Source organism: Accipiter gentilis, chromosome 13 (assembly GCF_929443795.1).
Source record: "Accipiter gentilis chromosome 13, bAccGen1.1, whole genome shotgun sequence".
Classification (NCBI taxonomy): Eukaryota; Metazoa; Chordata; class Aves; order Accipitriformes; family Accipitridae; genus Astur; species Astur gentilis.
The window spans coordinates 32886893-32901463 of NC_064892.1; the positions used below are offsets into that span (position 1 = coordinate 32886893).

Genomic DNA, 14571 nt, shown 5'->3' on the forward strand with positions numbered 1-14571 from the left:
ACAGCTCAATAGTAGCTTTCTGTGCTGATACAAGGAAGACCAACTCCAGCTCCCATTTTCTTCCTGAAACATGAAGTGGAGCTCACAAAGCTCATTCAAGTATCAGACAGGACTCTCAATCCTGAGACTTTCCTCAGCAGTTACTTCCTTCAGGTGGTTCATCGACATAGCTAACATCTAGCTAATGCCAGTTACAAATTCCAGGTTACAAAGGGGGATACTTGTCAAGGAAATCCAGAACATCTTACAAAGGCTCCAATCTTAAGTAAAAGACAAACAGATGTGGCAAGCAGCCGTTTATGAAGTACTGCAGAAAAAAAAACGGGTTTCATTTTTCAGGGATGTGTATCTTGCTTTTATTTGTATTTGCCCCTCACAACATACACTTAAAACAAGGCATTTCTAGACTCTCTTTATACAAAAATAAGCTCTTCATCATTCTTTTGTGAGAGCTAGAAGGGCAGGCAGAAACAAATCACAGTAGTTTGAACTGTCAGATAACTTCCTACAGAGCTCTTGACAGTTTACAGGGCCTGAAGAAACAGAGTTTCCTCACAAATAGTTTTCCCCTCAATGGTATACTACATGGGGGAATCATATAAGCTTCCTCCTCAGCCAGCCCCATTTCTGCAGTGGAAGATGGCACAATGATTAAAAAAAAACTCCGCAAATAACACGAACTACAGCTCTGGAAAGGAGGGCACTGATGACTTACTTTCATCAAACTCTCCCTATTCCATCCAGTCCTTGCAGCAGCAAAGTTACCTCTGCCAAAAGGAAGGAGAGGAAATGCAGGGACAGTTTTCAGAAAAGGACAGTGGTACTCCCTACTTCCTTGAAGGTGAAGATGGACAAGAGAACAAACTCCACTATGAAAAGGTGGAGTGGAAAAACTGGATCAGTCCACTCACTGGACTCAACCAAAAGTAATGCTCTTTAGTTATGAAAAACTATAATACAAGTTAGCCAGTTACTCACATCGAAAATGAAAAAAGTAGTATCACACTCCAAAGCAAAAACCATCAGTCCTCCCAAAAAGCACTAGACATCAGCACCAATGCATGGATCCTCACTATGGCTGTTTGGCTTTAGCCCTAATTAAGCACCAAGCCTCAAAGGCTGTGTCTTTATACAAAATTGGTCGCATGCTGGAAATAATGGCTGTAAGAAATTCTTCTGTAGTATTCTACAGACTACTGTTTTATTTCTTAAACAAAAAGATTAAGTTAGGAAGAAACAAATCATACCTTGTTTATCTTCTCTTTTGGATGCGTCAGGAGATTTGGGAAATAAGACAAAACATCACAATTGAGAACAACTTGCGTCTGTTCGTCTGTACCAGTTACTATGTTGCCTACTGCTCTCAGTGCTGCTGTCTGAATATCCAAAGAGAGAAGGAAAAAAAATTGCATGTTAAAGACATTGCTGTTACTTATGCTAAAACAAAGCTCATTTAAAGACGTCTCTTTATAAAAACACTTTGCAAAATACAATTTAGCACTTCATCCTCTGAGCTACATCATAAAAATGGGTAGTTTCATCACAAGAGAAACACACAGTACAGCATTTTACTGAATAGATGCACTGCAGCTCAACTCAAAAAGTGTAAAGATTAGAAATTACAAGAATATTGAAACAATAGAAAAGTTAATTCATCATGTATCTAATCCAAGTTGGAATTACATTAACTGTTTCTAGGCTTTGACTATGTCTGCCAAGGTTGCTTACTTCTCCATTTGGCTCTCCACTACAGAATTAAAAAACTCACAACTACTTTTCTTCTTACTGACTCTCAGTTGACTTTCAGAAATGGACTTTATGTATTGGTTAGTAAATGCTCTACAAGTGACAGAATACTGGAGGCACTCCTTTTCATCAAGTGAACTGGTCTGACAAATTTCAAGACAACCACATCTCATCCAAAGTACAAACTAAACAAACACGACACATGCACCGATATGTAAAAAAGCTCCCAATTACAACAGTTGGTTCATAAAAACCAAGCATACATTAACTAACTTCCAGATTCCCTTTGTCTTTGAAGTTAATCAAACAAGCTCAGTTAACCTACCTTTTGTAGCTAATTAGAAAATTACTAAAAGGACTCAGCAACTGCAAATATTTTAACATTCAAAAGGTCCCCAAATATTGATTTCCATGAGCCATTCAGACAGAATATGCACAACCATGTATGGAGCAACAGTAAAGAGCACATATAACTTGAATTCTGAAAAATGTAAAATCTGTTGTCATTAAGTATTTTAGGACTACAAAAGGAAGTCAGCCCTGGTAATCATACAATGGAAGTTAATGTTTAACCTGTCACTTTACTTAAACCTACAGTAGAACTGTTTTGTTTGAGTTTTCTTTCATTTTAATGATCTTTTTTCCCCAGGGTAGGTAACATTTTTTGTTCGGTTTTACCTGCAACAAACGTAGCTATAAATGCTCATCTCGGTACTCCACTAATAAATACTCTAACCCACTTTTTTTAAAAAATAGCTTACAAAGGACTATTCAATAGCAACTGAACCAGACTTACTTGAACTTTAACCTCCTGGTGACTCAGAAGGGGAACTAGAAAAGGTACAACTCCTGAATCAATCACCATTTGTATCTGTTCGTTTCCACCGTCTGTTAAGTAGGACAAAGCCCAAACAGTGTCCACAAGAATCTACAAATTGGAAAGAACATGATTTACACATTGAACAGTAAAATCCATATAATGGAGGCTTAATTTAGTGATCAACATTCCACATGTTTGGGGGTGGGGGTGGGGGAGGGAAGAGCATGCAATTTAGTTACAGGAAAAACTCAAACATGATTATGACAAGACCCAATTAGTAAAATCTTAGATTATTATGTACAACTATGAAAAACAGGGCCATTTGTTCCATAATTTCTATATGTCCTCTCCCAATTTTTTTTTAAATTAAATACCACATTTTGGTGCATAAAGTGACAGCATACATCATCTCTCAAAGGTAAACTGTTAGGCTTGATTTGTATTTCAAAGATAGACAACCAGCTCAGATAAGTAGTTGTGCTAGTAACTTTCTGAAGAAAATACCAACCCAGCCTTCTAGCACTGCTATAATTTGTTAGCTGTGCTATCTTTTGATTATAGACTATGTAAATTCCCTTAGTCTCTAATCTATCTACACCTTGGCATTTCTGATCCATAGTGCAGTTCCAAAGTGAAACTGCAAACTATTCTGGATGTATGCCTTTTTCTGCCTTCATATTGAGATTAAAAATCCACAGCAAAGGAAAGGAGTTCCTCTACCAACTAAAGGACTAGCAACTATTGTAAGGTGGCAACTGTTCAAGCAAAGCAAAAACCCACAGAAAAATTACTACCATGCAGGGCAATCTTAGTATCTTAAAGAAAATAAAGGCTAAGTCACTGATGCCTTGATAAGGGTGATTTGAGAGCCCTCAAAAAAAAAGAAAGGTACAAAAGTTACAGTCATTGAAAGGTAGTATCTGAAGCAGAAACAAAGCCAGCAGAAAGAGGGATATCGCATCACGTAGAGATGATGTTAGGAACTGCAGGAAGAGAAATCTGGACCCCACTGAGGACATCATCTGTTGAGGTACCTAGATCTACTCTACTTTTACAACAGATACCCGTTTAAAATTTCCATCTATCAAGACAGCTAAATACTACAGTACTGAAACACAGGAAGGACTTTAAAGTCCTGACCCACAGGCTGCTTCCACCCAGCTCCAGGGACCAGACAGCACAGACCTAATGCTTTCTTGACACAGCCTGCTGCTGCCCTCACCTGCTAATGCCACAGGGACAGCAGAACGTGCTGCAGTGGAGCCAGTATCGCAGCAGAAGCAGTGAGAGATGGTGCCTCACCAGTTTGCTGCCCCACAGCCCTGTTGGTGACCAGAGCAGCAGCCGCCAGAAGCGCTCACAGGACTGTTGGCTGACCTACCTGCATCACTGACTCATCTCCAAACATAGGTTTGCTGCTCCAGTACAGAGAGGCTGGGACCAGACTGGTACCTCCAAACTAGCACCTGACTCTCAGGATCAAAAAGACGGGCACCCTAATTGAGATCAGTCAAAACCTGGCATCACATAGTCTCATATCTACTTCAAGAAGTTCTTGCACAATCATTGCTTGCAAAAGCTTTCAAATTTGGCAGGGGAAAAAAAGCCGATAGGTTAGAAGTATGTTTGGTTTTGCTATGAATTTCCGTTCAGGTTTGTCCAAATTACAAATTGGAAAGTCACCATGTGCTGTCTCCCACCCACATTACACTGGGAAAACCCTGGCAAAATCCCAGATTAAACTGTTTGCAAATATTTTGTGGAGCCAAACCCACTTCACCATTAAAAGAGCAGCAGAAACACCACTACCACAGTGTGCAAGTAACGAAAGACAGCTCCACCAATCTTATGCTCCATCCCCAGACCCACCACAAGAATTCAATTTCTGCTTCCCTAAATTGAAGGATCACTACAGGGAGCAAGAGTCAAAGACATTACAAAGCCCTGACAGGAGGAGGAGGAGGAGAAGAGCAGCTCAGTATCCCTTAGTTACACAGATCTTTGCTCCTGAAGTCCCAACATAAGATTTAAGGAGCTAAGTACACCCCTCTAGGACTTTACTCAGAAAATAGATGTAAACCCATGGATCAGGAATGCGGGAAGTACTGAAGGTTTAATATTAAAAACCTGAAGGAAAGTTGTCAAAGGTGCCACAAAACAATAGTTTATTCCTGTTTATTCAAGTGTATTTTCATACGTGATTTCCTTAGTTAAACAGGTTGCAAAGTCAGGCACCCAACGGATTACAAAAGTCAGATTTACCCATAGGATTACAATATTTGATTGGACTGATACGTAGAATTATATATATTTTTTTCTACACATGCATTACATATCATCTATGCAAAATTATAAATTGGGGCAGAATTAAAGTGAAGCTGATGGTAAAGCTGGCACTTTAAATTTCTAGTTCTCAATTCCACAAAATACAATTTTTTAAAATGTAGTGTCTAATGTAAAGGATAAAAAAAACTTTTAGAAAAGGTATTTTGGAAATGGTATTTGCACTTTCTTTTTCATGCTCTGAATGACTACAATTATATTAGTCTTCATATTAACTACTTAATTATACATGAATTAACACACAAAAACAAGTTTGCCACAATCTTGCAGCATCTTCTAAAGAAAAAAAAGAATGTAAATATCTAAAACTTCAGAAATTACTTACATTTATATCTGTATGGTAAATGAGAACACACAATGCTGGCAAAATCTGAAAAGAAGTTCATCAGTCATTAGAGTAGAATAAAATCGGCTGTACAATCATGAATCCAAGTACTGCAGTCGCACAGCTTAGCCTGAGACTGCATTAGCATATTGCATTCACACACTTCCCAACAGCTGGTCATTCCCTCAAAGTATGTACAAAAATACATATATACATTATATTTAATACTAATTTGTAAAAATATAAGACTGTACTGTATTTCAAAGACACACAGAGAGTAGACTATATTTTGAGGGAAGACAAGCAAACAACAGAGATAAGACATCTGCCTCCTATTTTGAAAGCTTTGTTACCACACAGTAAAATAAAAATCATTAGCCTAATATCAATATATAAACCCCTCTTGGATTAAAATAAAATTTTATTTTTGTATTCACATATGAAGAAAATATAAAACTGAGCCATAAGAATGCTTAGAACAGGGAGTTTTATTTGGTAAATTATTACTTGTAGAAGTTTCCCTGTTCTCTGCTTTGTTTTTAAAATTTCATTAGTTTAGTTGCTAACAATATTACGCTTCACATGGCTTCAAAAACTGTACCTACACTTTGGAATTTATCTTAAAATGAATTACTTTACGTTCCTTACAACTACAGTTCTAGCCAACTATCATCACTTTACTAGCTGTGCCTACTCTATAAACACCGCATTTGCTCTGTTCACCAGTTTAAAACGGTTTTCAGATGCCTCCCTTCTCAAGTGGGGACTTGACATTGACTGCATGTTCACAGCTAGTCAAAGCACAAACTACTCTACATTCACTAGTTTACTTACATTTCCTCTTACTGAAAATAATTACATTTGAATACTTATATATACAGAATCATGTTTGTAGCCTTTTTTTGATAAAAACATGACATGCCGAGTATGTTAACACTTTCTAGTACGTTAATTTTTTGTTGCGTCCATTTTAATATACAGCTCATCAGTCTTTAGTCTTACTCAGTTTCAGATGTTACAAATACCTTTATTACAGCCTTAGTAAGAAGCATCAAATTGGTCAAATTACTTCATTTAACAACTGTTAAGTGGCACAAGACAGTGGCAAAAAACATGCATAAATTCATAGTATGACAACGTAAAACATTTGGCCTCTAGCCCAGAGTATAAAAAATGATCTGTCTCATAATTCTTTATTTACCTCCTGAACTGTCTCCATAGGCGGTGGGGGGTCCTTATTCCTGCAGAGATTTACAATGACCCATGTGACGTTCCGAAGGAAGGTGATGGGAATGGAGGGATTGATGAAGGACAGAAGAGGTTTGACAACTCCCAGTGATATGACATAATCTCTACACTGAGGACCATCACCTACAGAAATGAAAATTGTTGTAAAAGAAATTACATTAAAAATGGAAAATCTTGAAATGTATGCAATGACATGTTGGGATACTGAAATTCTATGTTTCCTCACCAATAGTCTACTACTAAAATGTCGTGTTCAATTAAATATACATACGTACAAACATGTATGTATATTTGACAAGACATAAAATTTATCCTGTTAATGTTTCGTGTAGCAAGTAATACTATTCTTTAGGAAAAAAAAAATAGGAAGAACATATGTAATTCTGGCCACATGAAAAATTATAACAAGCCACAGAATTTAGAGGAAACATAGTCTCATATGATAATGCCAATGTTCAAAAAGTCAAATTCTAAAATGAAACACTCGCTCCCTGAATTCAAATCATTATAACAACAAGAGTTACCTATAATATTTCCCAGAGCCCAGACCGCTTGCTCACAAACATTCTGGTGTGGTGAATGAAGTAGTCTCAAGAAGAGGGGTACTGCATCTGCAGAATGCAAAGATCGGATTTGTTTTTACTGGACATGGTATATGCACAATAGTTTCATTGATTAATACAAAACACTTTCTCTACCATGCCTTATACATGTTTCTGTTATGAAGAACACACAAAACCTCAGTTAAGATTTCTATATGTATCTAGAGAGGGGAAAAAATAGACTTGAGAACAAGCACCTATTAAACAACAATGTTCCCCACTTTTAAACCTTTTTCCATATTTCTCAAAGTGATATGCAAGAGCCTCAAGTATGTAGGTGGTAGGTTTCATGTCCTGGTAATTCAGATTTTCCAGTTATCCAAGATCACAATACATACCTAGCAGAACGACATGCCTGCTTGTGCAAACGTGCTTCAAATCTTGACTTCAAGAAAATAGCTTCCTCCCAAGAGGTGGTTATAGTTAGTTTCCATACGCAGTGAAGATTTACATCCATCTGCCAGCCCTAAGACACGTTTTAATTTGCTCTTATATAACGCAGGCAACATAACAGATTAAGGAAGTGGTACTGATTTTAGATAGCCGTCTCTGCTGAATTAAATACATTTAACAGAGCTATCTGCTCTCCCTCTACTATTCCCATGTGTTACTTCCCTTCAGACAACCCATACTGTTTGAAAGACAGTAATTCTTGCAAGAAATTTTTTAAATCTATATGTGATCATACTTGTTCTATAGTCCGAGCAAAGTAAAATAGATCAATTTATATACTGTTGAAGGAAAGAATATTCTTTCCTGCAGAAATTGCTTCAGAAATTAAAAAAAAATTGCAACACAATTTGTAACCAACTGTGAATCAATATTCTGTTGATAATGTAACATGTGATAATGAGCCAAAAACCTTTGATGTGTTTTCCTGAAAAATAGAGCAATGAAGAATAAAGACAACCTAAAATTCCTTCCCCAGCCTAGATGAGTAATTCAGCAATTGCCTATAACTGACAAGTTAGGTGGGACAGCAACATACTGTTGCTTAAGAACACTCTCTCTGTTCTTGTAACAATCATCCCACTTCCATTAGCTCGGGTGGAATATCCACGCTTCATTCTCAGTGATTACTGAGATTACACTTCAGCCATATGTGTGTTCAACATATTTCAGAGAGGTCAAGTACACAGTTTATATTAGATTGCAATCCGGGTATGCATTCAAAAGCAGGAATGAAATTATTTCATAACTCAGGCAGGACAGTTTGAGAAAGCATGAGTTGCAGGTTATCTGATCTACTGCTCCCAAAAAATTAATTATTTCTGCTCCAAACTGGCTCCTGCCAAGATCTATTCTGCGAATATAGTACTTCCCCTTTTTGCTGGGCCTTCCAACTGCCATCTGTCTCTGTTGATTGCAGGAGGCCTTCTTTTGTATTTAGGCTGCACCAGCCTCTTCTACAGCTGCGAGGGCCTACCGCTTTGTTTCCCTTATCTAAAGGGAATAGAGTTGGGAGGCTGTTTTCCCTTAGTCATCTCCCAGCCAAAACAGCAAGGCTTCTAGACTAAACTTCTTCCATTTTCTCTTCAGGAGTAAAGCTTGGAAAATGCTTTTTGCTTCTTTGAAGTAATTTTATCACATTTTCTTCTTTTCAAGCATTAGCTGAACAGATTTTGGAAGAGACATATCCCAGCCTGAACTTCTAGTAATTGTTCAGGTAACAGCAATGCTTTTTTGGCTGTGCTGTACATACTTTCATTCTAATTTTAATTCTTACTTTAAGATTTTTTCTAGATTCTTCTCTGCAAAGCTAATACTATAAACAGCCTTTTCATTAGATTTATTAATTCAAATATGATAACACTGTGGGACTTGAAAAAGGAAGAAAACAATGACTAACCAATGAACAAGTTGGGAAGGATGAAAAAACTTGGGAACAGATTTCCAAAGATACGTAGACACCAGAAAAGCAGTCTAAAAACAGAGGTGCCCAAATCGCATGAGGATTTTTTGAAACAAATTCAAGATGTTGATTTTTTTTTTTTTTAAAGGCTTTGGATTTTTATCCAAAGCTCATTTTGATAAGCATTCTTATTCCTATTGTTCCAATATCTTAACAATATAGAATCTAAAAATTGGTGAGATATTTTATTAGCTATTTAAACGTACAAAACAGCATTTTGATTTGAAAGGCAGGTTCATATGCTTAAAAAAAAAGAAATCAAATAATTAAGTCACCATTTTCCCATATAAAAACACTGAATACGAAGAAGACAAGACGATTTATTATATATTTGCTTATCTATAGTCTCCTGTTTAATGACAAAATGTTGTATTTACCATAAAGGTGATTGTTTTAAGATAAGTGTGCTGATACATAAAAGATATATATATAATCCTGAAAAAATAATTTGAATAATTTATCTTCAATTAACTTTAGAGTTTATTTCCTATCTCTTTTCATAATGGAAGTCTCACTGGCTGGTTAAGCAAGAAACAAAGGCCGCACAACAAATTCAGTGTACACAGGAGATGCTAATCATATGGTCAGGGAAAGGATGGCAATTTTCTTAATTCTGTATTTAAATGGGAAACCTTACATAACTATATGTATTTAAAAACTTTAATAAGATTTATGAACATACCTTTGAGATAGAAAGAATTACTTCTTAACATAAGTTTTAGCCGTAGGGGAATTAATGGTACATGATTTCAGAAATCAACCCAAGAATTAGAAAGGACTAACATTTTTGTCATACTCATTATATCATCTGTCATTCTCTATCTTTTTTTATGGGAAAATCAGGTCTGGGATCCTTAATATGAACAGTTAGTGACAAACAGATTAATGTTTAAGAGCAAACATAGAAATTTTTTGAGAAAGAGGACAGACATGCATTTATTATTTTAATGGTTCTGACAACAAATGGCATTTGTTATCCAAATATCCCCTTTTCCCTTTTACCCACAATATCCACCATCCCCCAAAAACCAAACTGTAATACTTACTAGACTGTACAACAGCTTGAGTCTGTGCAGAAGTGCCTGATGCTATGTTAGTCAATGCCCATGCAGCTTCAAATTGTAATGAAGGACTGTAATAAAATAATTTTATAGTAATAAGTTGAAACATGATCTGCATATTATTTTATGGTTCATTTCAGTATTAGTAGCTGTGTCCACTCTGAGACACTCTACATTTAGAGCAGTGCCACTGGACTAAAAGTTTTTTAAAAAAAAAACAAACAAAACAAAAACCCAAAACCTCCAAGCCTGGGCATTTCAGGGGAAAAGGTGTAAGAAAAAAAAGATTTTACATTCTATGACCTTCTGTAAACGAGCCATCATTCTGACTTCATATAAGTAATTAAAAAAAATAAATAAAAGCAGTAATACTTGTTGAAGGACATAACAACCAGTGATGCTGACCGCTACTCTAGTCAACTAATTATCTCCTGTATGAAAGATTTCTAGCACCCCTCATCATAAAATGCAATTATGCCTCTCTAATGTGTAAGAGACCTCTTCACATCCAACTGATCCAAACACCATTCACATTTAGTGAAGAAAGTGCAACTGTCTTGCTGCCCTTAGTAGTCCTCAATAAATTAACCATGTCTGACCAGAACTAATAAAAACTCGGCCCTTCTAACATTACAACCCAGATCAAGTGTAAGCTGGTATACCAGGATAAAGATGTTTTTCTGCTCCATCACAGACAGGGGAAAGATTAGCATCAGTATCAAAAGACAGCATAATACCTGTATTAAAACTTACTAAATGCAGATAAAATTAGTTACAGATATTATGAAAGCTGGGGGAACATCTCCAAGATGTCTGTCAACTGTTGTCTATGCCAACAGCAATTTAGTAAGACGGTTTGCATGAAAACTGTTGTTCAAGCAAATGCTAAAGGTTAAGAGTTCTAGAAGCTATAAAAGAGTTTACAGCTTATGGTGGTTAGCATAACAGTAAGGTTATGCTTTGGGAGGAGCAGAGAATATTTATTGTTAAGTGACTATTTTTCATTTCCATGCTTTTTTGGGTCTTCATCAATTATGTTTTATATATAGCCATAGGACCTGCTTTCTTTGAGGTTTTTTTGTGCATTAGTTCCCAAAGCATTTTAAGGTTTTATTGGTGGTGAGATCGGAAAGGAATTAGATAGGAGGGCCCAAGATGTGTAAATAAGGACTTGTAATACCAATAGTACCTGTCAGCAGCTATCTATAAACCTTTACATTCTAGGATTAAATGCATTAAAATTCTAATTCTAGGTTGGTGGTACTTTTCTTCCTCTCGTGATAAGCTTCCAGTTACAACACTGACAACAGCTTTAACAATCCATTACACAAAATCTTTGCAGAGTTTACCTCTACTAAATATTATATAGCTATCACAATTAAACAGACTGCTTAAGAAAATGTTGAGTTCAATTTCAAAAGGCTTATTAAACATTTACAAAGGTAAATCATACAAAAACTAGACTGAAAATTAAAATTAAAAGAACTTTCACAGCACTGAGCCGTCTGCTTCTAGAGCAGACAGGCATTCATGACCCGTTTTAAAATGTTATCCTGATTTGAACATTATCGCCAGCTGCCTTCTAAACAACTGTTTTGTTAAACAAGCTAGAAACAAAGCTACTCACACTTCATGTTTTTGCAACCACCAAATTATACCCAAAATGCCAATTTGCATTTTTGAAGTTTCTAGCCCTTGTGGCTGCAGAAACAACCTTGAAAATGGAAATACTGTAAATACATTTATGGCTGCCTGAGGCCAGAGATAGGCTAAAACATCTACCTCAAATGTGTTAATCCCTATCTATCTGAATAAGGGGCTCATGGATTGTGGAATATAGCATTTTTCTTACATGTCATTAAATTCTTGCAACTATATGCTCAATGTTCTCCACCTCCTTTACTGAACCTCTTGTTTTCCAACTAAGGATCATAACAGAGAACATGCTCACATGAGGAAGCAGCACAGAGCCAGAAGGGAACCCATCTTGCAGTGAGAACAAAAAAAGCTAGAAAATTAAGCTAATAACCTTAATAAAAAGACAAGAAGTGTATTCTGGCAAAGGGAAGAGTGGTGTTCACACCCAGGCATATTCTCTGCCTTCACACAAATACACACAGTAAGTCTGAGATGGGTTTCTTAAAAACAGTTAACAATAAAGTCCAAAATATTCAAAACCAATGAGAAATTTAGTAGGGTTTTCTCCATTAGTTGGATATGCTCATGCAAGCTCTAAAAAATGAAATGACATTTCAGTGGCAGAATAAATACTCCTGGAGAAGTTATGGTTTATCATCATAGAATGTGATCCACTGTGTCAGAGTGTATAGTGCTATGAATCTTCAGTTTCATCTGAAATAATGAGATTTTCTTTGGAAGCAGATTCTCAGTAAAGGTGAACATTTATAAAAGTATACTTACTTATCATCCCTTTCTAGGCATTTTACCAGAATTGGTAAAATTCCTGATTTTATTAAGTCATCAATAGGTGGATTTCTGTCACTGGATAGGAGTTTTCTGTGAAATTAAATGTAGAAGTAAGTAACTTTCATCATGAAAAAATGGGTAGGAAATAAATTTCTGTGCCTTTATTTATTTTTACCTTGCAGCTTGGACAGCACTCAGTTGGATCACTGGGTTGTCACTTGTGGCATTCTGAAAAAAAAAACCAACACAAAAAAACCCAGTAAAAAATAAAAATGCACAGAACACGCACTTCTAATAGAAAAAAAAGTTAAATGTAACATACCTGCAGTATAGCTTCTAGTGTTACATTTTGCTTGAAAGGAAAAAAAAAAGTTTTAGTAATTTTGTTGCTAAATTATATTATTTTAAAACATTTAATACAAACTAATTTTAACAGCGTATCAGTTCATAACTTTTGCTTTCAAATAACTGCATAACTCCCAGCATTAAAGTAAAAACAGAATACATTGTTATGAGACACCACCAAAGTTTTAAAAATAATTCCAGAACCAAGGAACTTACTGCTTTGAAGTCAGCATCAACATCAGAATCTTCTAAACTTTCTTCTTGGGGAACATTTCTTTTTTTCAAGAGATGTTCATCTCTTTTGTTCTGTAAATAAATGACAAAAATAAAGACACTTAATACTTATTAGTACAGGGTGACAATATAATGGCCCCTTTCAAAATAAAAGTTTAGATAGGATTGCTTTTTTTTTAAAGGCATTTGTAACTGCGAATAGAATTTGCAATATTTCAGCTGTAAGAAACTAGCAGCTTGCTAATCACAGACAGAACTACGACAATCCATGACATTTGAATGAATTAAAACTTACAGTTTGGGGATCAATTTTCTAGCAGACATTTACAATACATGTAGATCTGCATGACATTAATAGCTAGCCACATATGACAAATTATTTTCCAGTGTAAGATTAGTTTTCAACTAAATGTACTTCGAAGTTCCCTGGTTACATGTATTTTCATCTTGTGTGTAAAGTAGCATGCTCCATATACTTACACTTGTAATATTTCCCACTCATGCTGTTAGCCTAATTTCTGACTTAAAGCAAAGCACCCTCCATCCTTAGCTCCTTTAAGGAATTATTAAGAAAAAATTACCTTTTCAGTGGTAAAGTACCCATTTAACATTTCTACCTTGCTTAATTAGAATATTTGAACACCTAAAGCCCTAATTTAAAAAGAAAGAAATCAAATAATCAATTGTAACTGTATCTAAATGCAGTTTTTTACAAACTTAAAATGTATTAAAAATATTATTCCAAAAGTACAAAGCAGTCTTTTCTAAATTTTAGAGTTTATCTTTTGCTTGGTATGTCTAGAGGTACAACCAAAGATAGAAAGGGCAATGGAAGATGACAATGCAGTATGTATATCTGAACACATTTTTGTAGTTTGGTTTTTTTGTTTAGTAAGTGCATTAAGATTTCAATCTCTAATGAAGCAAAACACTGAAAAGGTATAAAAACAGCTATAACACCTAAAACAAACCTATTATTCTAGCAAGGAAAGGCAGGCTTTTCAGTATTGAAACAATTATCTGATAACCAAACAGTACCGACTACAGAGATTGTATTATATCATGCCTTGCTTGGAAGGTATGAAAAAGCCTCTAAACAGAACCATGTTTTGAAGGAGTCCCCAATATTTTATTTTCTCATATGTTGAAAAAACAGCAACTCAAAATTTCTGGGACTTGCTTACGTTTTAGACATTTTTAAAAGAATTTAAAACAATTTTTCCAGCTTCAGTCTGAAAAGCTCCCAAGCAATATAGAGAATTTTTTCAGATAAGAGAATGCTAAAACAATAAACAAGCACCAGAATTAAATAACCCTTTAATGCAGAAGACAACATTCCACAAACTTAGCACCGTTTAATTTTTGTCAAGTCTACGTACAGAAGCTAAATCCTTCAAGAGTGCACAAGATCACCTAGATTAGCTATGGCAGCCTCTCCAGAGCCATAAAGTAACGGCAGCACACTTGGAGCACATCCACACAGACAAGCACCAAGCGTATTTTGTTGT

At 35.6% G+C, this 14571-nt stretch overlaps 1 protein-coding gene across 1 annotated transcript in view; it reads right to left on the reverse strand.

Moving 5' to 3' along the window:
* KPNA3 (karyopherin subunit alpha 3) overlaps positions 1-14571 on the reverse strand; it is a 51057-nt gene that overhangs the window by 5235 nt on the left and 31251 nt on the right. Inside the window, exons 3-12 of the mRNA XM_049816050.1 lie at positions 13046-13135; positions 12807-12836; positions 12660-12712; positions 12479-12574; positions 10043-10128; positions 7007-7093; positions 6436-6605; positions 5235-5279; positions 2543-2674; positions 1248-1376 (exon numbers count right to left, since the gene is read on the reverse strand). Coding sequence (XP_049672007.1) covers positions 1248-1376; positions 2543-2674; positions 5235-5279; positions 6436-6605; positions 7007-7093; positions 10043-10128; positions 12479-12574; positions 12660-12712; positions 12807-12836; positions 13046-13135 — 918 coding nt within the window. The remainder of the gene's footprint in view (positions 1-1247; positions 1377-2542; positions 2675-5234; positions 5280-6435; positions 6606-7006; positions 7094-10042; positions 10129-12478; positions 12575-12659; positions 12713-12806; positions 12837-13045; positions 13136-14571) is intronic.